Genomic DNA, 26,882 nt, shown 5'->3' with positions numbered 1-26,882 from the left:
AAGCATTTGCTTATCTGTAAAGGATTTTATTTCTCCTTCACTTATGAAACTTAGTTTGGCTGGATATGAAATTCTGGGTTTAAAATTCTTTTCTTTAAGAATGTTGAATATTGGCCCCCACTCTCTTCTGGCTTGTAGAGTTTCTGCCGAGAGATCTGCTGTGAGTCTGATGGGCTTCCCTTTGTGGGTAACCCGACCTTTCTCTCTGGCTGCCCTTAAGATTTTTTCCTTCATTTCAACTTTGGTGAATCTGGCAATTATGTGTCTTGGAGTTGCTCTTCTCGAGGAGTATCTTTGTGGCGTTCTCTGTATTTCCTGGATTTGAATGTTGGCCTGCCCTACTAGGTTGGGGAAGTTCTCCTGGATGATATCCTGAAGAGTGTTTTCCAACTTGGTTCCATTTTCCCCCTCACTTTCAGGCACCCCAATCAGACGGAGATTTGGTCTTTTTACATAATCCCATACTTCTTGCAGGCTTTGTTCATTTCTTTTTCTTCTTTTTTCTTTTGGTTTCTCTTCTCGCTTCATTTCATTCATTTGATCCTCAATCGCTGATACTCTTTCTTCCAGTTGATTGAATCGGTTACTGAAGCTTGTGCATTTGTCACGTATTTCTCGTGTCATGGTTTTCATCTCTTTCATTTCGTTTATGACCTTCTCTGCATTAATTACTCTAGCCATCAATTCTTCCACTCTTTTTTCAAGATTTTTAGTTTCTTTGCGCTGGGTACGTAATTCCTCCTTTAGCTCTGAGAAATTTGATGGACTGAAGCCTTCTTCTCTCATCTCGTCAAAGTCATTCTCCGTCCAGCTTTGATCCATTGCTGGCGATGAGCTGCGCTCCTTTGCCGGGGGAGATGCGCTCTTATTTTTTGAATTTCCAGCTTTTCTGCCCTGCTTTTTCCCCATCTTTGTGGTTTTATCTGCCTCTGGTCTTTGATGATGGTGATGTACTGATGGGGTTTTGGTGTAGGTGTCCTTCCTGTTTGATAGTTTTCCTTCTAACAGTCAGGACCCTCAGCTGTAGGTCTGTTGGAGATTGCTTGAGGTCCACTCCAGACCCTGTTTGCCTGGGTATCAGCAGCAGAGGCTGCAGAAGATAGAATATTGCTGAACAGCGAGTGTACCTGTCTGATTCTTGCTTTGGAAGCTTCCTCTCAGGGGTGTACTCCACCCTGTGAGGTGTGGGGTGTCAGACTGCCCCTAGTGGGGGATGTCTCCCAGTTAGGCTACTCAGGGGTCAGGGACCCACTTGAGCAGGGAGTCTGTCCCTTCTCAGATCTCAACCTCCGTTTTGGGAGATCCACTGCTCTCTTCAAAGCTGTCAGACAGAGTCGTTTGCGTCTGCAGAGGTTTCTGCTGCTTTTGTTGTTGTTGTTGTTGTTGTTGTTGTTGTGTAGCTGTGCCCTGTCCCCAGAGGTGGAGTCTACAGAGACAGGCAGGTTTCCTTGAGCTGCTGTGAGCTCCACCCAGTTGGAGCTTCCCAGCAGCTTTGTTTACCTACTTAAGCCTCAGCAATGGCGGGCGCCCCTCCCCCAGCCTCGCTGCTGCCTTGCCGGTAGATCACAGACTGCTGTGCTAGCAATGAGGGAGGCTCCGTGGGCGTGGGACCCTCCCGGCCAGGTGTGGGATATGATCTCCTGGTGTGCCTGTTTGCTTAAAGCGCAATATTGGGGTGGGAGTTACCCGATTTTCCAGGTGTTGTGTGTCTCAGTTCCCCTGGCTAGGAAAAGGGATTCCCTTCCCCCTTGCGCTTCCCAGGTGAGGCGATGCCTCGCCCTGCTTCAGCTCTGGCTGGTCGGGCTGCAGCAGCTGACCAGCACCGATCGTCCGGCACTCCCCAGTGAGATGAACCCAGTACCTCAGTTGAAAATGCAGAAATCACCGGTCTTCTGTGTCGCTCGCGCTGGGAGTTGGAGACTGGAGCTGTTCCTATTCGGCCATCTTCTTGATGTGATTTTTAAGGGAAGGCATTCACAGATACAAAGACATTCTTCAAAATGTGATCACTATATTACCAAGAGTCTCACAAATAAGCAGAGTAAAAGACTAAGAATCTCATATAGTATTGCTACAATGCGTAGAGGGGAAATAAAGGAAGGCCTATTTGCCCTTGAAAGATAAGGAAGCAATCTGAAATTCCTTGATTTCAGTGTGAAGACTGTTACACTTTACACAGTGTGGATGAGAAAGAAGGTAAAGCTAAGGAATCCTAAAAAAGGGGTGACTTTAGAGACATGAGGAGAAGCATGATGTGATGGGAAGGTGGAACACACAACCCATGATAGGGGGTATTCAGTCATCTCCATTAGCAATAATTAATATTCACACAACAAAAAAGAGGAAGACTTTTCTTTCTTCTGTTCTTGCATTGTTCTTTCATTTTTTCTTTCTTTTAAAAAATTGTTTGAGTTAAGAGATAAGTGGATAGTAACGGTTTTCTTTAAAACCCTTTGTCATAAGTACTGATGAAACTTTAGGGAAAAAAATACATGCCTGTTGAAGTTTTAAACTTAAGGGAGCATATATTGGAAGATATATTTGAATAAAGAAGATGCTTATGTGTTATTTTAGAAGAGAGTTATGGGAGTACCCTCTAGTAATTGATAAGATAAAAAGGGTAACTATACAAAAGGAATAATACAGACAGCTTTTGAAAAGGTAGAATAAAACCCATTAGCGACATAAAACCAGAATGACTAACAGGAAATATTAGATAGTGAAATGGCTAACAATCTTCATAGGTACTTGTTTAATTCTAATCATAACCCTTGACATGGATTTAGCTAAGAAATTTATACTTCAATAAACTCCCTGGATACCCATATATTGTATATTTTGTTTGGAGACATATCGGAGGACTTGTTCAATTTTGCTAAAACATTAAAGTTGACACCTAATATAGAAGACAGTGTCAGTATATTGACTTCCACCAAAGGGAAATTATTATTTAATTTGATTGAGATCAAGAGATAAAGGCAAAAAATTTGCATGTAAAAAAGAACAGATAATGTGGTACACTTTTGAGACAACAGAAAACTAAATAAAGAAGAGTGAAAGGAATACAATCATCTTTAGGGAAGGACATTTCAGTTGGAAGCAATTTCCTGTAATTTAAAATTTATGGAATTGCAACAAGATAAAAAGTATTACAATCAAAGAATATAAAAAATTCAAACTCTGTTCGTGAAGATTTTAACAGTATCCATCAATGTTTGGAAATAATGAGCATAATAAAATGCAGATTAATTTTAAATTTCCATTAAAAAACATTTTTTTCATTGCATTGAAAACTTAATATAGGACCTGGAAAAAATGAGGTTTTCTCTTGATACTTATATTTGAAGTCAATACTATCGCCCCAAAGACTTTTAAACAAACACGTCTTCTAAAGGCTTTACTACTGTTTTACAATGTTTGCACTTTTCTTGTTATCCAGGCAGTGTTTAGTTGTTAGGTTTTGTTTCTTTTCAATAATTGAAGCCTAGTGAGGGAGACAGGTATGTAACTGAGTTCTATAACAGAGCCACACACAAATTGCCAGGAGAGCAGAGAGGAAGGAGTCATAATTCAGCTTGTATGTCTAAAAAATAAAGTGACCAGTGTTAATATTAAGATTAGCAAGTTATTTGACCCGATTTTATTATTAGAAAGGAATATAGTAACTTATTCACAGCAGAGGTAGAAGCCAGAAAGTTTCACAGCTCTTTTAAGTGTTGATTATAACAACCTTTTCACATCACTATAATTAGGTGCTTTTGTATACATTGTCTTTTGCTAGACACTACAAGGAGATATCCATTAGTTCTGGGTCTTCCTTTTCATGGTTGGCATTTTAAATGATGAAAATCAATGCACACTCATAGGGTTAGGTAATAGTTGAACATATTAATAGATGAAAATGTACATATTGTTAATGTCCATTCACTTTTATCTAAGGAGGATGAAGCGGGATAGTAATTGGCAGTCAGTAGGAGTGGCATGCTTTTCTCTGTGGAACTGTTAGGTGAATAATTCATTCACTGTGTTTATAAGAATTATCCAATCAGAAAGTTCAAAATAAAACTAACTGTCTGGAGGAGAAATGAAAATTAAATAGAGATTTTCTTGATAAATGACAGCCTTGATTTTACCTGAATGCATGGTCATAGCAAAGACCTAAATAGCTACATGACTTATAATGAGATTGTAACATTCCTAATAACGCCACTTAGAATATTACGTTTATTTCTGCCTACCATATGATATAGTTTGGGTGTTTGTCCCCTCCAAATCTTATGTCAAAATGTGATTCTCAACGTTGGAGGTGGGGCCTGTTGGGAGGTGTTGGGCTGTGGGGGTAGATCCCTCATGAATGGCGTGGTGCTCTCCTTATGGTAATGAGTTCACATGAGATTTGGTTGTTGAAAAGAGTTTGCAACCCCACTCCCGTTTTTGCTTCCCCTCTTGCCATGTGACATGCCTATTTCCCCTTTGCCTTCCACCATGATTATAAAGTTCTGGAGGCCTCACCAGAAGCAGATGATGGCACTATGTTTCTTGTACGACCTATAGAAATGTGAGCCAAAGAAACCTCTTTTCTTTGTAAGTTACCCAGTCTCGGGTGTTCCTTTATACCACAGCAAAATGGACTAATGCACCATATTTTTTTAAAAGGTGCAACATTTGAAAGAGAGAATTCGATTGACCTTAGGATATGAGCTGTGAAGACACGATAGAATCCTGAGTTTCTGTGACTTTTAAAGAGCAAATCTGAAGATTTAATTGAAAACAATATAAACATATCAATATACATATAGACAAACAATGTCTTTTTATTATAGCATAGATTATTGTAAAAGAGATGCATAAGTTTTAGTAGAAGAAAAACTTGCTGAAACAAACATCGGAGCTTCTCAGCTCTTCAAGATTATCTTTCTGCAGCATGCAAACAGAATAACGCACTACTGATTTATTCTTTGAAGGAAAATGTCTAAAGGATTTTTTCAGACAGTGCTTTTCTGAAACATAGAAGAGAATGCCCCTTAGCTGAATACCTCTAATAGGCATACAATAACTATAAATCAGAGGAAAAAGGGTAGTCCTCAGGAGTGGCAACTAAACTGCAACCGTCACTGACCTCTCAGAAGACGTTCAATGTAATCTACCTATATTGTAGGCAGGTAGCCAAGAATTTAGGAATCAGAGAACTACAGGGTTTTTGAGCTATGATGGGCTGGAGAGATCAACTTATTCAACCTCAGTTTTACAAAGAAATATACTGGGATCTCGAGAGGAGAAGTAATTTGCTCATGGTGACACAGTTAATGGTGACACAGTTAATGGCCTAGTTGGGACCAATACCCAAGTTTCCTTATGCCTTGTTCAGTGTTTTTCTGTTAACCCTGTTACGTTCAGAATTAGTTGTTGTTCAAAAGTTGGAAAGTAATTTTTCATGTAAGCAAAATCATAAGCTGAGTTCTCCTTTGTTCAATTCTATACTTAGTTTCCATGATAAGTCAGGCTTTAAGTCATATTAATGTTGGCTTTAGACTTTCTGTTGCACATGTCCTTTCCTTTTGATTTTCATCTCCACCACCCTGAAGTAACCTCCTACTTGGTCTCCTCACGTACACACTCTCTTATAACAATCCATTCTGTGCATCTTGTCAGTTTGAATTTCCTAAAGCATTGTTATCCTCTTTCAGTCTTTGTTCTTTAAAACCTATTTCAAGACCCAAGTCAAATTTTCCTCCCCCATAGTGACTGCACGGACCACTTCAGGTAAAAGTGATACTTTCATCTTATAAATTCTTATAGTACTTAATTTAATTTCACCCATGGATCCAACATTCATTAATCAGATGTATTTGAGTATTTACTATATACCACGAAATCAAGTGGTGCTTATCACTCACAGATATTCAGTGTTACATTTGTGGTCATAATTTCTCTCTTTTTAGATCGTAATATTCTTGATGTAAGATACTATGGTTGAAGATCTTTGTATTCTTTTTGTATACTCCATACCACATAGCCTTTTGTACATAGTTGATGATTACTAAACATTTGTAGAATAAATATTGAACTAAGAATCTGCTATGATAATGTGTGAAGATAAATATGGCCTCTATGGGATCAGTATGCAAACTGTTAGATATCAATTATAAGCATGTTTGAAGAGCTTTCATCAATATTTTTATTTTATTTCTTCTTCTTTTTAAATTCTTCTTTTTTTTTCTTTTTTTTTTTGGAGACAGGGTTTCACTCTGTCACCCAGACTGGAGTGCAGTGGTGTGATCATAGCTCACTGCAGGTTGAAATACCTGGGCTCAAGCGATCCTCTCACCTCATCCTCCTGAGTAGTTAAGACTACATGCATGTGCCACCATGCTCAGCTAATTACAAAAAATTTTTGCAGAGAAAGGGTTGCACTATGTTGCCAAGGCTGGTCATGAACTCCTGGCCTCAAGGGATCATGGATGTCAGCCACCATTCTCAGCCTTTTTGATTCTTAAGTTAATACTTTGCAGTGCATAAAAGTCACATAGCTTATTAAGGAAAAAAGTATCAAGATAAAACAGCAATTCAGTCATATCCACATAGATAAATATTGTCAACAAGAAGTGGTAGAATGCTGAACCAGATTAAAAACTCTTCAGTCTCACTTTCTACATATATAATTTAATGTATATATTACATATGAAAATATATGAAGATTTAAACCTACTTTTGCACATAAAATAATTTTATTCTATTAGGCAATGAAGAGAAAATGCTCTTCTAACTGTAAAACTATACAACAAGTGGTATTACTATTTAAACATGAGATTTTGAACCTGTAAGCAAACTATATATATATAGTGCTTTGAAAGATAATCATTTGCAATTTTAAATATCTGCCTCTGATCTCTTAATTGGTAAGGAACATGGATTTTATTTTATTTTAAAATAGATTTTAAATAGATTTCAAAATAGGTTTATTTATTTTATTTTAAAATATTTTATTTTAGACTATTTTAAAATATTTTATTTTACTATATTTTATTTCACTTTAAAATCCTTGTCAGAGATTAAGTCGGGAGATGAATATAAGCGATTTAACTGAATTTCAAATCCGTAATCCTCTTCATTCCCATTCTCGACTCCCAGTAATACATTAAGAGCATGTCCAGGCCAAGATTCCTTTGCTCTGACCCAGCTTGATTGTCTTCATCTGCAGCTAGACTAAACCAGATAGGATTACCAGAATGATCAATTGGCAAATGAACTCATTTTCTTAGAAACAGCTTAGCTGAGTTCTGCTTACAGAACTGCTTTTCACATCTAATTTAAGCTTAATTAGACCTATTTACCAAATGTTAAAAAAAGTTAAGGTATAATTAAAATAAATTTTATAGCATTGTTTTCATGAATAGCTTTATAATGAATCTATATTTTTACCCATCAATAATTCAGTATATTTGCTGCCATCAATAAGTTTGGACTTATAAAGTTTCCGATAAACTGTGGCTACTCAGAGAAAATTTACTCAGATTCTAGAACACCATGAGTGTTCTTATACAAATCATGTATCATAATTAATTATGTAAATCAGCATTGCAAAGTAGAAGTACATTCTTAAAATATGTTTTATAAAAATAAGCTTAAAGACTCTACAGTGATGATTTTGAATGAGGTTAAAGTGTCCCTTCATAAGGTCAACATTCATCTCAGTTGACAAATATTTACTGATAACTACTGCATGCCAGCATTGTGTGGGCTGATGGAATGAAACAGCAAATATAAAACCTAACCTATTATCTCATGGAGATTTCATTGTCATTGGAAAAGTAGGCCTAAAACAAGTAAATAGGTAAAATAATTATACATTGTGATAAGTGCTAGGAAGGAAACATTATTTTAATGAGCAATTCAGAGTTGGAAGTTGACACCCAGTTCTCCACATAGGCAGTAAACTAGGAAGTAAGCCAGTTTACTATTATCTCGGTGTGATATCAAACCATCAAACACAAAGTCAGCTAAATGCTGATAAAGCAGTAATTGTGTCCAATGTTTTAAGGGCTGCAAAGTATATCTACCATAAATGTTTTGTTTGGCTTCTGAAGCATTTCTTTAGTGTTTTCTGTGAGTCATTCTGAACACACAATAGCAGGACATGATCATCGACTGGAAGACATGAAATATAAATAGTGTAACGGTGCTGAAAAATCCCTTACCAGAGGCAGGCTAGAACCCCTATGCAGATCAAAGCACGCAATTCAAAGGTCACCCATGATGTCTAGCCAAACCTACACACATGAATAGCAAGACTGAAAGATAAAAAATTTCCAACAGAAACATTGTAGACAAAGATGACATAGCATTAAGTGATCTAAAATTTATGAAGGATTTGAGGAATTTTAACGTTTAAAACTTTATACGATAGAAATTATTTTAGGCAAATTAGCTAATAATCAAAGTTTATGTATGTGACCGATATTTACTGAATTTGAATATGTGGAAGAATATCACTGAAAATACTATTTGGGATACATTCACAGTACCACTGAAGATATTTAATGGGCATCATCCTTGATGGCACATATATTCATATTTCACACACATTGAAATACTTATTGTTGTACCATGAGAAGAGCAAGTTATTCTATTTTTTAAAATTAACATTGCCTTGAAAAAGACATTTGATGCTGTGAACAGTAATCCTATTTTTGACATTCTTTGTTTTTGTAGGGCATATGAGAAATATCATTGAAACTGCTGAGGCTCCTCAGACAGGACCAACAAAATGTTGTTTGTATAAAGGATCATCTGTCAGAGACAATTGACATAGGGTCTTGCATTCTTTGAGTTATATTGGCACTCTACGTTAATACAAGAGTTTGTATATACAACCAAAAACCCTATCTCCTACAAACAAACAAGTAAAAAAATTCCATAGGCCCATTTATCTTCACTACCACCCCATCCCATATTCAATTTCGTTTTCTTTTTCCTCTTGACTCTGACTTTAAATCTCACTGATTTTTAAAAGACTCAAATGTGTGCATCAACATTTATCAGAAGCAGCAAATATTTAATATAAACAAAGTTTGTGTTATTCCCAAATAATTACGGGAAAAAAAAATTCTGAGAGGAAGCAAATAGTCAGTTTTAATTGTCTGGGCCTTGGTTCACAAAATCATGTATTTGGAGATTTAACAGACAAAGCGTTTGTTTGGATGCCTTCTACAAACTTACAGGCCTGAAATATACAGGCTATTAAATTTATACCTTTAAAATAAGGATATCTTCAGGTTTTTTTCTGTTAATATATATGTTTGCCAAACATTTTTGAGGATTCCTAAAGTGGATTAAATGGCTTTAAACCAGCTTCTGTGGAGCAAGAGTTATTATGTAAGATGCATAAGGTTATCATCTAAGAGTGAGGAAAGACCTTTAAAAGTTCCAACAGTGGAAATGCAACAGTTAACATGATTTGGTCATGTCTCCAAATATAACTTTTAAAAGTTTTACTCGCACATATTTATTGGCAATTTACCGCTTACTGATGATGTCTGATAGGAGGTGGGGAGGCATTGCTTGACTTATACTTCATTTATTTATTACATTTTATTAGCAAATAAACATTTTATTTATTGTATTGGGCCAGAAAAATAAATTGCATGACAAAAAGATGTTACCTGTGTAAGGGGCAGCCGAAACCTAATTTAGTAGTCCCCCAAATATGGCAGTATATGTCAACAGCTGACTGCCATTTCAAAACATAGGGAACATTTTTATTGATCTTTTGGAGTTTTAAATATATAGCTTCTACTCTGAATGATATTGTATCTGTGAGTGTAATCAGAGTTTGTTTCTTATTTAATCTATTTTTATCTGATGCTATTTGCTTTAGGTGCTCTTCTATAAATATGGATGTCAACTTCAAAGGTCAAAGGCTTGTCTTTCTTCATTAATAAAAGTACATATGACTTTTTTTAGGTAGACAGATGATTTAACACTCTTAGTACACCTTCAGTCAATACCTTACACACACGGAAGTTTTCAGAAATCCCATACTTTCTTTAGGGAAATTGATTAATATTTGGGTAAATTACACCTGTAACCCTTAAAATAGCAGCCATAAAATTCATATTCTGCCTGAGACCTTGGAAATAACATAAATTCATTAAGAGAGCCAGGTATAAGGTCATACAAAATTGTGGGAACTGTGGGGAACAGTAGAGTGCATACTTTTTCTATGGGGGAGCCATTGCTAATCTACTTCATCTGGTTATGCCAAACCAGTAAGAATGTGGAACCAGTATTGCCAGATCTCTCTTTTTAATAAAAAATTCAACTTTTATTTTAGATTCGGGGGTACATTATTTTAGATTTGGGAGGTACATGTGCAGGTTTGTTACGTGGGCATATTGCGTGTTGCTGAAGTTTGAGGTATGAATGATCCTGTCACTCAGGTAGAGAACATAGTACCTAATAGGCAATTTTTCAGCCCTTGCTCCTCTTTCCTCTCCCCTACTTCTAGTAGTCCCCAGTGTCTATTGTTGCTATCTTTATGTCCATGTGTACCCAGTGTTTAGCTCCCACTTGTAAGTGAGAAGATGCAGTATTTGGTTTTCTGTCCCTGTGTTAATTCTCTTAGGATAATGGCCTCCAGCTGCTTCCATGTTGCTGCAAAGGACATGATTTTGTTCTTTTTTATGGCTGTGTAATATTCCATGAATACATGTACCACATTTTCTTTATCCAATTCCTTGTTGATAGGCACTTAGGTTGATTCCATGTCTTTGCTATTATGAGTAGTGCTGTGATGAACATACGAGTTCATCTGTATTTTTGGTAGAAAAATTTATTTTCCTTTGGTATGTGCCCAGTAATGAGATCCCTGGGTCAAATGGTAGTACTTTTTTTAAGTTCTTTGAGAAATCCCCAAAGTGCTTTCCATAGCTGAACTAATTTACATTCCCACCAAGAGTGTATAAGCACATTGAAATTAAGATTTTACGTAAAATGTTTTGATTTTTGAAGCTCTGTACAGAAAGATCACTGGCTTAGAGATCAAGGGATCCACAAATCTTGTCTCTTCTACTATCTAAAGATGTATGTGATGTTTATCAACCTTATTATGTTCCCATGAGGATAAAACAGATATGACAGTCTTTGGGAGGATATTTAAAAAGTGGTTATCTAACATACAGTAGAGGAAGCAGGATTAAAAATGTAGGGGTAGTAGCTGTCATTCAGGTCAGTATATTGGGAGATCTGACACTAACTTCCTCTGCGACTTTGGCCAAATAATTGAACATCTCAGGGGAGAATTTCCTCATCTGTTAAATGGTGATGGTGGTAGGTAGTTAACCAAAGCAGTTCAGGCACCCGCATTATATCACATAGGAAAAGGAAGAGCTGCACTAATGAAAGGATATAAGAGAATTGCTCCCTTTATTTTTCCTTCTACTATACATTAGTAGTTTCACTGAAGTTCTTTAGAATCCAGTTTGAAATCCATTGCAGTAGATACTTCCAAAAGTTGACTGTATCTTTAAAATGCTTTGTTTGAAGTACTTTCCTTCGTTTGAAGAATCAGTGAAAGGAACAATCTCTTTAGTTTACTTCACACCAGAGGCTGAACATAATATGTGATATTAGATAGTGATTTTTAAATTTATCATAAAAAGGACCTAAATACTTAAATTAAATGAGCCTGACATTTTAACTGGACTCTTTATTATGTGGTATTTTATTGCCTCTTGTCATGTGTCTTGCATGCTGTTTCTCTATATTATTAAATGAGATTCTGTGGGCTAAATTTAGGTTTCAAAAGTGAGAATATCGTATCTCTGATTCTTATATTAAACCGACTCCAATCAAAGATGAGCACACTCGGTAGCAATCACTGTCGTTAACTTCGTCGAGCTTCACATTCACATGCCCAAAGTTGGAAAAATCAAAGTATGAAAATTTATTTATCAGTGGTACAGGGTAAAAATGACCTTGACTAATTCTAAATAAAGCTAGCTCTCCATTATTAACTTCTTGGATCTCAGCCAGAGTAGAATCACCTTCTAGTCATAACTTGTGCATAGGGGAAGGCTCTCTCTACAGTAAGGTTAATCAATGTCCTAATGAGGTAAAATCATGATGATGATCGGAACTGGTGAGTTGTGTAGAGAACCCTCACTACTTACCACCGTATGTTGCAAAACCTCAGCTGCTAATAGTTCTGTTGGTGGTAGTTGTATATTGTGTATTGTATCTGCCACAACGTTATTGATTGTGTGTAACCCCTGTTTTGTTACTGACTTTATAAGAATGTGAACATATGTATATATCAGCCACAAGGACACATTTTAGTAAATTTCAGGCCTTTTCATCGTGACTTTTGTTTCATAGCCAGAATCAGAAGTGGGGAGGGGCAGCGAAAAGAAGACTTTAGTAGACAAAGAGGAAATAGAAGGAATACAAAACATTTTGGGCCAACTCCAGAGAACTCAGATGATTTTTTTTTCACATTATAACCTATTCTATACTGAGCTGATAATATTAGTATCATCATCTGCTTGTTCAATAAAGTTTTCCAAAATGGTATAAGGAAAACTAAAATGAATTAATTAACATCACTAAAAGAACTAATTCAGAAGTATAGAAGTCATATTTTACTTAGAATGTCAAAAATGAAATACATCTGTTTAACTTGTAGGCCTTAAAGCCCTAGAGTTATAGCTAGTTTGTTAAGCACTGTTGTAAAGTACATTCCTTACATTGGAAAAGATAAATGAGAAATTTTCAAATATCAAGGTAAACTCCTAATTTTCTAAGTAATTTTTAAGTTGTCAATAAAAGGACAGTTAACTCATGCATGTTTATATATTCATTGAATAATTCTAACAATGTTTCTGTAGTCAATTATTTCAGAGTCTAAATTTAACTAACCTATGAAACTCATGCCATGGGAGATGTAAATGATTTTGATTTTGGTGAGGATTAGTATAATTATATTTACATGTATAGTGAGGGCCAAAAAAAGTTTGTTGAGCTTAGAAAGCTTTATTGTTAAAAAAAATGAGGGATCTTTGGTAAAATTGAAAAAATGCCCTCAAATCCAGTCATATATAGCCCATTATAATAAGGAAGGATGCATTATCACTGACTTGGTGTGTATGATTATATTTTATTTAAGAAAAGTGTCACCTCAGAAGAGGTTGGGTGAGTGAGTTGTAAAGCAAAATCAAATAGTTCTGACAGTGAAGTGACAGAACATAAGAGTAGGTGAAAAAAGGCTCAGCTTCACTCTTACCTCCTCTCCCCAGCAACCCCAGATATATTTTCATTTTTTTTTTTTTTTTTTTTTTTAAGAAATCTCTCTACAGACTTTGAGCAGAGAAGCGGTCGTTTTTCAAAAGCAAAAAAAAACAAAAAAACCAAAAAAAACCAAAAGAAAAAACAAAAAAAAAACAGAAACAAAAAGATAATATTTTTGTTTTGTTCAACAAAAAGATGATGAACTAACCACATATATTTGTAGTGGGCATTGTGGGAAGGTTCCCGTTTCTGTATTACTAAGAAGTACAGTAAGGGTTAAAAGAACCACATTATAGTCCTCATAGTTTTTTTTGCATGTCTTTTGAGGTTTCATTGTTCTTTATTAAAGGATTGGAGAACACTGGGGGTTACTGCACTGCTGGAAAGAATAATTATTTTGTTAACAAGGCTAATTATGTGTTTTTTAAAATGGATCTCTTTTGTATGTGTTTAATTTCTTTTGTGTGGATGTATGACTGTGTGTGTGTGTGTGTGTGTGTGTGTGTGTCTGTGTGTGTGAATGCGCATGTGTAACCCTTGTGAGGAAGATGTAAGACAATTCCGTATGCTCCAGAAAAATGTATATAGTGATCTGTTGGAGATCAATGGCTCCATGTTTAGGAAATAAGCACAACATTGATATTGGCTTACTTTCATCATCTTGTTGGCCAAATAAAAGATGAGAAAAAATTAGAACGGGATTTTTCCCTCCAAAATGTTGGAATACCTAATGGGATGGGAAGGAAGGCTCTTGAGAGAGAGGGAAGAGATACAATATTGCTGAATTTTTTGGGAATTGTTACGACCCAAGGCCACTTTCTTCAACAGAAATCTATAACCTTATTTCCTTGCCTTTATATATGGAAAAGCCCTAAACCACATGACATTCCACCTTATTCTTTAGTCAATGTGGATTATACTAGAAATGTGCTAACATTATTCATATATTTAAAACACTAATAGCAATTCAGGCTTCCTTACCTTCTATGTGCTCTTCCCTGCTGGTGTTTCATTGTGTGTAACCTATCTAAAATTTCTGCAGAATTTAGGAAGATGTTTTGTGAAATATAATAAAGCCTTGATTAATTGGAAGCTAACTAACAAGAACTCTCAATTAACCAGTTTTATTTATTTATTTTCTGCTACACTCTCCTTTTAGAAGGAAGAGGCAAATGACAAGAAAACAAGCTGTTAACAGGTATTTATGTATTTATTTTTTAAAAATCAAATTCCTGAGAATGTCCTGGAGCCTGTACAGATTCAGCCACACTTTCATAATCTTGTTCCCTGTACTGTACTCACTGAGGTAGGAAAGTAGAGCCATTTACAATTTTCAGCAGCAAATGCTGAATCTTGCTTAATCCTCAGTTCATAAGAAAAAATGAAATCCAAAGAGTGAATTACAACCCATCCATCCAGTTGGAGGTTCTAAAGCAGAAGTTAGAGAAAGGCTGCAAAGTTGGTTGGGGTTGAGTGAACATCACTGACACAAAAACTAGGATACCTATGTAAAATAATGGGGAAATTATTCAGATGTCCACCCACCCCTTTGTTCTGGAATGCTTAGGAAGGTACATTCACTTTTGCAGGGCAGCACAGGCTATTAAGTGTGCTACAATGATAATGGAAAAGAATCTGGCTTTCTAATCTTTTAGGTCATTCTAAGCATTAGGCACAGATATGTGTTGTAGGCATGTTAGAAGTTCTAAAACCTTTAAAATCGTTTTCTTCTAATAATATATTTTAAATAAATATTTGGAAGTGTAAGAAGATTTATACGTGAAACCTCTTAAAATATCTATGAAAATCTTAGTAAAAGGGCAATCAGAGATAACATATTGTTCCAGGCCTCAGACATTTTAGGTTGTAGTGGTGAAAAGAACACGCAGTGACTCAGAGACAAGGGCAAAGTAGGGGAACTCATGTTCCTAAAATATATTTTGATAGTTCCTGTCAGTAGTGCCCCTCTTCTCTTCCACACTTCTATCTCAGGTTACATTACCTTTTGGTGATATTTTTTGCCCCTTTCTTTAGGGCTGCCCTTGATGCAGGCTTTATCCATATTTTCTACAAGAAAAATGTCATAGAGCTGTAGGGGAGATGAGGACTACACCATGGATTTATCCTGGGTTTTCAACATACAAAATAAAACATCACTATGGTGGTGTTTCTAGTATCTGTGACATTTTCTATATTAAAAGTTAGTTTTACATGTCATGCACACTAAATAATACCCAAGTGACCTGAAGCAGTGGATGTGCCTCCTTAAGTGCCAAACTTTCTATTAGACAATGATATCAATGCTGGGAAGACTAAAACACACTAGATTTTATTAATGACTGAGTTTAACTGTAAAATAGTAAATGGATTAAGTTTTGAGTCTAGGCTTGGATATGGAAAGTGTTTCCGATTTGATATGAATGCAATTGAATTTAGGCATTGAAAATGGCTTTCACTTTATTTTTGATTTTCTAGTAAAATGACAAGCAAATTAAGTCGAGTTTTTTGTTCATTAAGTATAACAGTAGTTTATAACCATATGGATTTACTTCTGGATTATCAAAATATACATTTCATATGTACATATATATAATACTATTTTTACACTTATTGCAATCAGAGAAAAACCATGAAGTGTTATTGAAAATATGTGTACCAAGTCGTTCACATAAACTATAGAGAAACCAGGAGAGTCGCAAACTCTAATGCCTACTGAGGCAAGGCTGGTAACACAAATGAAAGACTATAAGAGATATAGAGTGGTGGGGACTATGGTGAACTAGGGAGCATATATTCTTTTCCAAAGTGGTGGCTATTACTGTTTGGCTGATTATTACCATGTGTGAATGCAGGCTCAGTGTTGTTAAGATCCGACTTTTTAAAAGAAGCTGGGAATTAAGATTTTTACATGAAATTCTCCAGTTCTTAAATGTTGGCAACTAACTCAATGAAAAGCAAAACAGAAAAAAAAAAAGCAACACTGCGCAGGCAAAACAAAATCCATCTGGGGTCAGGATCTAGCCCATGGGCTGTCAGTTTGCGACCTCTGCTCTAAATTGTGAGTCCTCAAGGTATTGCATTACAGAAAGAATCACAGTTTGTTATAAATGCACCTAAAGCCTTTGATCAAGGAAAGTTCATATAAGGTGAATAAATAACCAGTGGAGTGCTTACGAATAATTATTCTGGTACTCAAAATGGTGGTTATGCGCTGTGTGAGTTTTATTTTTTACTTCTTCAAAATAGGCAATCTAATTTTTCCTTCAAGTGATTTGAAAATTAAAATTCAATTATTATTTTTTGCTTTCATGTTATCAGTGAAATGCAGTATGAAACAGATTATTACTGCCATGTCCAGAAAATAATACTTAAGTATAGTTCTCATCACATAACATAATTAAGGTTTTTATTTAAAGTCCAATTTATTTTGTTTTAATAAGAAGAAAGCCATGTGTATAACATGTGTTGTTTTATTTTAAATTGGCTTGCCTTTAAACAAATTCCCAATTCCATCTAGCGAAATTCCTTTATTTTTACAAATGGTTAAAATAAGAAATAAAAGAAATGTAAGCAGTTAACACAACAAAACTTCATTTGAACTTTTGATAGGCATTGGCAAAGATAAAACAAAGTTGGTCATCTGAGATTTTATTAAAAGGTAACTGTTTGACTGATCTGAGACTTTGCTTGTTTGTCTGTCCCGCCATGGACCTTAGCACATAATCCCACTGTGCTACAATGCTTTTGACATCTGTATGCCCCTTTCATCACTGACAATCCAAAAGCATATTTGTCTAAAAAGGAAACAATTAAATTCCAATCTCTCTAGAAAAAAAAAAAAAAGAAAGAAAAAGAGAAAGAAAAACACCTCACTGTTAAACCTGCTTTAATGGTCACAATGATCTGTACCATAAATCCTTAGTGAGGATGGTGAATTTAACATTTTCATTTCTGATGAGAAAGTCGAGAACTTTAAAAAAGAAAAGTAAAAAAAGAAAGAGAAAGAATTGAAGACATAATCTCAAATCCTAAATAAACTAGAAAAATCCTCATTCCTTGACAAATCATTCTAGTTGCAGATTTAACACAAACACATATGAAAGATGAGAAATTGTTGGGTAACTGGTCAACACATATGACAATGTGCAAAATAGCTGATGTTTACTTAAATAAAATTTGGGTAGACAGTGCTGCCCTTTCCAGATCATCAGCTAGTTTTGACCACAAGTAATCTGTTACATGATTGGGACGCAATATGTTTAAATATACTAATTAATGAAACTTATTTACTAAAACTCTAATAATTAAGGATCTTTAGTTAAGTGGTTAGTCCTCAAACTCAGAGAATTTAAGAAATGAGTGATTATGTGATGCATTTGACCAGCATAGACATATAAATAAGATAATTCAGGATAAAATATTAATGAACAATTACTCCTCTTTTTTTGCCAGGACATAATAATATCTAACATTTATCAAACATGAGTTCAGGTGATTTTTCATATATTAGTTTTTTTAATCATCGTAACAAATCTGTAAGATAGGTGCTACAATTATAATCGTTGTCTTACAGTTGATGATACTGAGTCACAGAGAAAGTTAAATGATTTACCCAAGGTCATACAGCCTATAAATATCAGAGACAGCAACTGAATCAAAGCAGTCTAGTTTCAAAGCTCATATGCTTTGGACCAATATATTTTATAACCAGCCAAATGGAATCAGACTAATTAGAAAAACACCTCATTTACTATTATATATAAAATTACTTATTGAAAAATGACATTTCTATTCAGAAATCAAGTTTGGTAGCATCATTTTGATAGTGTAATACATTAGCAAGATTAATTATAAAATAGTTCAGATAGAGCAGGAAAAAATAAAAGGGAACAGCAGGAAATACTGAGAAAAACTTGTGGATCAATATTCAGGTCTACACTTTGCTACACTTAATCCACAGTTTAAAAAAAAATTGTATCTGAAAAACATTTGTATCTGTGAAACATTATGACTAACAATAATATCCTTTTTATTCCATAAATGAAAGATGACCACTAATCCTAAAACCAGTGGGTATCATTACTGTGTCTTTTTAAAATTATGTGTGTATTTATACACAAACAACATGCAGTGTTGATTTTTGTGTTTTTTAAAATTTTTGTGTTTTAAGATGTATTGAACCGGTGTGATATCGTACTACTCTTTTTAAGTATTTTTACATTATGTTTTTGAGATTCATCCATGTTGATACATTCAAATATAGTTCACTCTTTTTTTAATTGTCCATTATACTACCTTGTATAACACAATTTGATAATTCTTTCCTATATCCATAAGTTGATAATTAGGTTGTTTCTAATTTTTTGTTGGAAACCATGCTGCAATGGACATGTCTTGCACCCATATGGGAGTATTTCTCTAGGATATAAGCCTAGAAGTGCAAGTTTTAGGTTGTGAACTATGTATGTCTTCCACTTTAATGGTTATTGCCAAATTGTTCTCCAAAGCTGTTTTGATTTACCCTCCTGCCAACAATATACAAGAGGTCCCATTTCCTCACATTATTGCCAGCATAGTAGATATTTTTATGAACGATCTGTCTGAAGAAAAAATAATTCTTTTTATTCTCTTATGATTACACACATACATATTAAATATTGATTCTGATCACTTAGCACAGATAACAATGTTTACAGATACTATTTTTGTCATTATTCTTCATCTTAAAACATATGTAATTAAGATAAGCATTAAAGATACTATTTTAAATTTGTAAAGCATTTTCTAGGTTACAAGCACTTTCCCATAAACTTCCATTTGATGAGACAGTATGGTACAGCAGGAAGAGCTCTGGGGACAAAAAAAGAGTCATAAGTCCATGGACTCAACTCTGCACATAAATCTGTGGTTTTGGACCTCAGTTGCTGCATCTTTTAAGTTACAGTATTAGACTAAACAATCTCTTAGATAAATAGTATATGCTTTGATCTATGATACATATCTTCCCTTTTCCTTGAAGCTGTAATTTACTTATTGTGCATAAAGCATAAAGAGAAAATTGAATTTGGTCAATTTGTGAAAATTGTTGTAACACACTCTCTGGCTCAGTTAATAAGATCATAACTTTACCTTCATTATATTTACATTTCCTCTAATTCAAGGACAGTTAGGGGTGGATGGTGGAAGAGAAGATAGGACATATGATTTTGAATTCATGTTCAGTTTTTCCCATTTCAAAGCATCACATTCTAAATGCTGAAATAAAAAACAATGAAAGCTCAACAACTATTTGTTATGACTTTGTATTTGCTTTCAAGCTCTTTTTATGCACGTTTCTGATTCAGAAGAAAATATTCAAGATTTTCAGCTCACTTAATGTTTGATTCCAGCAGTATTTTTATGGTGCTACACATAACTACTTAGAGAGAGGACTTAGGTTGACTACTCTGTATATTCTTTCTTTCTTCTCTTTTCTTTTCTTTTTTTTAAGGACACAAGCCCATGAAACAGCCTCAGGAGGTCCTGAGACATGTGCCCCCTTTATTTCTTTTTGAATAAGGGAGTAAGTAATTAGATTTTGTGTTTGGAGAGATACTTTTTATTTGAAAGATCTGGATCTTTATCCTGAGGTTTAACACAGAACTTTCAGTTTTTCTTAGATTCTATGTGTATGAGAAAGACCACTGAGTTAGAAACCAAACTGTCTAATATTATAGGAGATTAAAGTAGAAAAGGGAATCAGTAGAAACTGATTTTATTTAAACTCTCAGAGTTGCAAATATGCTACACACACACACACACACACATCCTCTTGTTGGCACAGAATATCTGCTATTTTCAATGACTTTTGAAAAGAAAACTTAACGTGCGAGGACATTGAACACTGGTTATGAGCAAAGCTTCTACTTATGGAAGGTGGCAGTTCTGGCAAACAAAATATAAATCAGTTAATCTCTTGTGATGAAGACGTTCTTAGAGACCTTTCTTTCTATAAATAGTCCTGGGAAAATGTTTTGACTATAGCATTCCTAGAAAGTGAATTGACCTCCTACAGAGTTTCAACACCAGGTATTACAAGAAAATTGTGGTTCACACACTTTGTTCAAATTATCTTCAGATTAATACAATTTGCATGCATATACCTAATTGTCCAAATGTAACAATAAGCCTAGAGAATCCAACATAAGTTGTTTTGGGCCTGTTTGTTAACGGACTGTGGGGTCCATATTTAAGACCTTTCATTGCTATTTTTGCTAATTGGCATCCTGTTTTTAGTTTAAGCATACTCTGGAAACCACTATTTTACTGTGTTGCTTCCACTACTTAAGAGAATCAAAATCTCTGCCGAGATAATCTATAGTATTTCTGCCCACATCCTACTTATCCTATGTGGAGATTCAACAGGGTTATCTAACTTTTTAAAAACATAAACATGAAATAAATCACTTAAAACACAAGCTATCTCAAAATCTTTAATCCAGTTTCAAAGATGTAGGTCAGAACATTTTCAAGACAACACTTCTTGGACATAGTTCACCAAGTAACTGACAAGACTATTGGGAAATTAGTACTCTCCTTAAAAAATATATTGCAGTTGCTCAGTATTTATTAAAAAACAAGAAAGGAGGAAATATGAACATTGTCATATGGCCTTTATCACCTGCATTATTCAGAAATGCTATATGTATTTGAGACATTGATAGATTTCTATTGGCAAAACCAATTGCAGTCATTCCATGAACTACTCCTTATTGAGTTTCCCCACTTTTGTTAGTCTGAACGAAGCCTTGGCGAACAAAACTTGTTATCTTTTATCCAAAAAAACATCAAAACCATGGACACATTTGTCTTGACCACCAACTTCAAGAATGCCCATGTGCTTTGCCAAGGACGGCATCTAGATAATAATACTATAATATTACTATAAAGTATTTTCTTTTATTATTTAAAACCCAGTTTGAACCTTGAGCAAGTCATTTACATGCTGTTTCTTTGGGATTACCTACATTCTTGTCCACTCTGACCTTGTAATATTTCTCACAGTTGGAAATGTAATGCAGAGTGACTAAGATAATGTTGTTTACACAGACTTTAAGTGGAGTGACATTATAGTCAAGCAAGTGTCACATCACCCAATGTGAAGGAAGACTTAATTACCATAATCCTGTGAATACTAAAATTTCTTAGCCACGTGTAGCATAATAATGTAATGTTTTGCATGTACATTTAATAATACAAAGGTGTCTCGGGCTGTGTGTTTCTTTAAAAATGAAAGCAAAGTGGGATTACAGAAAGAAAATAGACTTTTGAAATTGGAGGATACTTATCTGAATGTTCAGGTGAAGCCTGTCCTTTCTTTTAAACTCCAAAGAGTTGCCTAGTGATGTGAAAATGAAGGGACTGCTAAAATATCCATAAATCTATACACCAATGAGTAGGGTGACAGACCATGAATTTCTCTGGAGGGCACAGGGTAGATGTAACTAAATGACTGAGACAGGATAAAGAGGAAAGGCTCATAACCACCTATTATTGTGCAATGGGGAACATATCATTAATTTACAAAAGAGTGGTGACATTTTCTAAAATTGTATAGCCCTATTCTGAAAAGTTTGTCAGTGTAACTAATTAGTTTCTAAAATGGAGTTGATTCTAAGACCCAGTATGAATGCATTTGAAAAGGCAAGGCATTGTCCCTAAATTGGTAGGGTTTGTAATACATCTTGATGAATGCTACAAAAATAATGTTAAGAAATAGGACTATTATGGTTTGTAGTCCTTGAAGGAATTATGTTCCATGGCAACGTGCCCTAAAGACATGTCCTGCTTTCTGTTTTTGATAACACTGAGTTTTCAATACAAAGAATTCAATTGCTCAATGGGTTCGTCTCCCAGCATATGAGGACTCTAAAGATCTTTTGTTATTTTAGGCTATAGTTGGAATTTTTGTTTTTAAACTAATGTTAATGTTCAAAAGAGGGCAAGTGTAAAATGAATCAGCAATACAATGTGAAATTATTTTAAAATAAATCCATTAGGAAGGTGAGATGTAAAAAATGTGTGACTCAATCAATAGATTTATGTAAGTGATATTCACGATTTATGATACAAAATACTGTATCATCTGAGACAGTATTCCAGACGCTTTTAAAAACGTGCAAAAGCTATTAAAACATATAAAACATTGAAGCCTGTTAATAACAGTAGCCATGCTTTACAATTAGGAGAGTTTAAAAGGATTGTGAACTGATTCATCGTTATAAAATACTCTTCCAATAGAGAATACTTCTTCTGAAATATATAAATAAAATTTTCTTTGGTTTTCATTTGAACATTTTTATTTCAATTTGGACATTTTCCTTTTAGCTGGCTAGTCCTAGCCAAACAGTATGTTAGCATAACATAGTTTATCAACATCTCTGTATTGTTTTGTTGCTTTAAAATGAAACTAGTCTAAATTTCAAAAATGGTGATGTTATATGCTTTATGCTGCAAGTTTTACAAATATCCACTAAATCACATATTAATGTTTCTGACATGTTAGGTATAAAGAAGGTAGTGTTTTTTTGTTTTTTATCATCAATTATATTTGGCATTATAGCACCCACTGTATTCAGAACATAAAGTGAGGGGATTTGGAACATCTGACTGACACATCCCATTTAAAGATGGTATATACATAGAGGCAGCCCTCAGTATCTATGGTTCTGCATCCTTGTATTGAACGTATTTCAAAAAAAAAAAATAAACAAACAATAAAAATAGCAAGACAGCAATAAAAACAAATACAAATAAAGATTCAGTATACAACAAATTACATAGAATTTACATTGTTTTAGGTATTATAAGTAATTTAGAGATGATTTGGAACACATAGAAGGATGGGCACAGGTTATATGCAAATACTATGTCACTTTACATAAGGGACTTGAGCATCCATAGATTTTTGTATCTTTGGGGGACCTGGAACCAATTCCCCTGGGATATGGAGCGATGACTATATTTTACTTTTTAGTGGCATTAAAATAACATTGTGCTTTACATAGTTTATGACTGCCCAGCTCTTTGTCTTCAAAAATCACTCTCTGAATTTTGGAACTAAATTAGATACAATTAATATAGGGTAAAGCACTTTTTAATAACCTTGGATTCAGCACAGAAGTGGTTAAAGGCAATGTGTCTGTTTTTAAATACACTTTTATTTTTAGGACAGTTTTAAAAATAAAATACAGAAAGAAAGCAAATACTACACTGAGAGTTCCCGTTCACCCCGTAGCCAGTTTCATCTGTTGTTAACATCTTATAATTACTGAATCAATTTGTCCCAACTAATGAACTAGTACTGATACACTGTTAACTCAATTTATACTTTACTCATATTTGTTCAGTTTTTCTGTAATATTTCTTTTCTGTTCCAAAATGTGGGCCACTACACTTTATTTAATCCTCAGGTTGCCTAAAACTCCTCTCAGCTGTAGCAGTTTCTCTCCTTGTTTTCAATGACCTTGATAGTTTTGAGGAGTAGTGGTATTTGCATTTGTAGGATGTCCCTCAATTGGGGTTCACCTGATGCTTTTTTCACGATTAAATTTGGGTTATGTGTTTTTGGGAGAAATACCACAGAGGCAAAATGCCATTTTCATCACATCATGTCAAGGGTATATACGATTCTTTTGACTTATTACTGTTGAGGTTGACCTTGATCACGGGGCTCAGGAAGTATCTGCCAGGTTTTTCTACTGTAAGGGTTATCTTCTCTTTTTTTTCTTTCTTTCTATAGTATACTCTTTGGAAGTCTTTGGAAAGCAGTCACTGTACAAAATTATTTGGAATTCTTCTAAATGGGAGATATGCCTTTTCTCTCACATTTATGTATTTATTACTTATTTATATCAGCGTAGACTTCTAGGTGTTTATTTTATGCTTTGGGTTATAATCCAGTACTACAATATCTATTTTATTGCTTAAATTGTTCCAGCTTTGGTCATTGGGAGCTCTTTCAGTAGGCTCCTGTGTACCTATGACATGCCCCCAACATTGTGGATTTTTTTTCATACACTTCCTTACTTTCTTGCACTAGATGTTCCAGACTCATCTTGTATATTTTCTGCTCCAGTCCTAGAGTCAGAAGCCATTTCTTCAAGTAGTGGTTAGGAGAATTCTTGATCCGCTCAATCCTAAGAAAGTGCTAGAGGTGGCCAAAAAAGAGGGTCAGAGAGTCTCTCTTGGTTTCATTTTCTTGTTTGTCTCCTAATTTTCCATCATCCTGGTAATGCACATAAGTCTTATTCTCTCACCATATGAATTTGTCCATTACTCTCATAACATTCAGCAGCAAGAAAAGAACGAAAAGCCTCATAGTTTTCCACAGTCACACACCTTAATTTTCGTGCATAGATTTAGAAATGTGCTATGTAACTCCGAGATACATGTCCTAACTGAAACCTGTCCCCTTATCCCACATCTCAATATGCTACTTAATCTTCAGTTTCTGAGTCAATGTGGGCTCATTTTATTTTACTCAGGGAGGGTTTTGGGGTCAAATAAATTTGGGAAATACAGGATTAAATAAAGGTAAACAAACTTGTTTACTGCAGGTCTTCTTGGAGCCTATAGTCTGTTAATTTGCTTTATGATTCTATAAGAAAAGATATTATATAGAAGGTGTTCCAATCTTTTTTGATTAAAGTAGTTTTTGTTCTGCAAACTAGTATTCCATAAAATGCACTTTAGGAAATGCTGTTCGAGTGGTAAGAGGCTGAAATTTGTCATTGGAAGTCTTGTGTCCAGTCCCTCACTGGAACATCTCCTAGCTCTATGATCACAACCAAATCACTTAACATCTAGAAGTCTCTCTTTTTTTAATCTATAAAATGAACCTAGGGATTTCTCTTCCAGGGTTGTTAAGAAGCGCAAAAACGAATAAAACCAAAACTTATAAGAATTCTTTGAAAATGCACAATGCAATGCAAATTTCCTAAGCACTGTAAAGGTTGGGACCATGCCTTTGTTTTGCTAACCATTGTCTCTTTGGTATCTAGCATATTTTTCTGGAATTTAGGTTTCAATATTCAATAAATATTTATTGAGCAATTCAATTATATTACTAATACGTTATTTTCTATTTCTCACCAAGTATAGAATAGCAGTTTATGACATTTTATAAATTACTTTTGATATTAGAAGTCCATATAACAATTGCACGCGGAAACACACAGCTGAAATGGCTATATACATGCAAAAAAAGCCCCTAAACTTTTGATTCTAGCCTTTGTTTTGCTGAGCATGTGCTCCCAGCGAATGGCTGGTTGCATTCTGATTAGTTTTCATTGCTTCAAGCTGACCAGATTTTCCTTTGAAATAAGGGCACTGAAGCTTTCACCTCAATTCTGTGGTGATGTAAAATTCCTGCTGCAGAGTCACTGAGCTGGTGCTAGAAGAAGAAGAGCACCTGTAAGCACAGGCTGTCAGGAGGCCCTTGGAGCCCTAGAGTGTTGAGGCTACAGCTGCTGGGTTGAGAAGCAGTTGGAAGCGCTTTGTTACTCCTTCTTGTGCAACCACAGGAGATCCACTAAAGGATTTTTACTTTCTTTGGATGTATAATTTGTGTTATCAGGAGTTATGGAAAGGATCTCTTTTATAAAATTGAAGACAGAGTGAGCTTTGATAGAGGTGGCAAGTTAGGCCCTGTTAAGCAATATATTTTGGTGAGAATAGTTTGCAGATAGTAATAGGGCCGTCGTGTCCCCATTTTGCCCAGTTGCCCACAACACAATGTATGCTGTACGTATTCCCAGAGGTAAACTTTTCAGTTTCTAGCTTCTCTTTACAGACAATCAACTGGAGCATGTTTATTGTATTTGAGTGTGAGAAGTTGTCAGCCTCTCTGGAAATGCTAGGTTAATATTTGAAGTCCAGGAAGAACCCATTTAGCTTTGGAAATGGCAAAAATATTTCAATCAAATTCTAGGCTTTGGGATTAGTGAGACAATGGTCAAGATCAGTTTAAGGGGTCTTTCCTTTCTTAATATTTAAATCATAATTATATATAGTAGCATACCTTTGTCCATTATGTAATTCATGAATGCTAGAAAACAGAAATGTTTTAGTTAGAAAAAAACCTCTTTATGGGATAATGGTGTCCTAACATTTTCCACAGGTGTTGGTCAGAATCAGAAATTCTCTAATAATAGTTAATTTTGTGGTATTGCTCTTATTCACACTCTGAAATAGCAATTTTCTCCCCGTCTTTATCTCTCTTCCTCAAAAAAATGCAGACTTTAAGGCTTATATAGAATATGTGTTTCAGTGAGAAAGGGAGGGCTAATATTAGACTATACAGCACTATGACTTTACTGCCTGATGGATTTATTATTATTCTCTGACCCCACACCTGAAACTACTGCTTTCTTTCAAAAGCTAGACTGCTCATTCATAGTATTAACTGGTACTTTCATTTAAATTATTCACTACAGCTTTCAACGAAATATGTTAGTTCTTTATTTGATTGAAATGAATAGATGGACACTCTTGCAAGTATGTTCTTGACAATTTTGCAACTTGATTAAGTAAAGTATAACCATCTTCTTTTAAATGAC

The 26,882-nt window shown here is 34.8% G+C and overlaps 1 protein-coding gene across 2 annotated transcripts in view; it reads left to right on the top strand.

Moving 5' to 3' along the window:
- DACH2 (dachshund family transcription factor 2) overlaps positions 1-26,882 on the top strand; it is a 670,017-nt gene that overhangs the window by 225,258 nt on the left and 417,877 nt on the right. The window contains exon 2 of one of the 2 annotated variants that reach the window (XM_025372280.1): positions 14,444-14,482. The exons of the other annotated variant lie outside the window; for it this stretch is intronic. Coding sequence (XP_025228065.1) covers positions 14,444-14,482 — 39 coding nt within the window. The remainder of the gene's footprint in view (positions 1-14,443; positions 14,483-26,882) is intronic. 2 annotated transcript variants of the gene reach the window in all.

The sequence above is a fragment of the Theropithecus gelada genome, chromosome X (assembly GCF_003255815.1).
Source record: "Theropithecus gelada isolate Dixy chromosome X, Tgel_1.0, whole genome shotgun sequence".
NCBI lineage: Eukaryota > Metazoa > Chordata > Mammalia > Primates > Cercopithecidae > Theropithecus > Theropithecus gelada.
The sequence above is the reverse complement of the archived record's forward strand: the minus strand, read 5'-3'. Positions and strand labels throughout refer to the sequence as shown.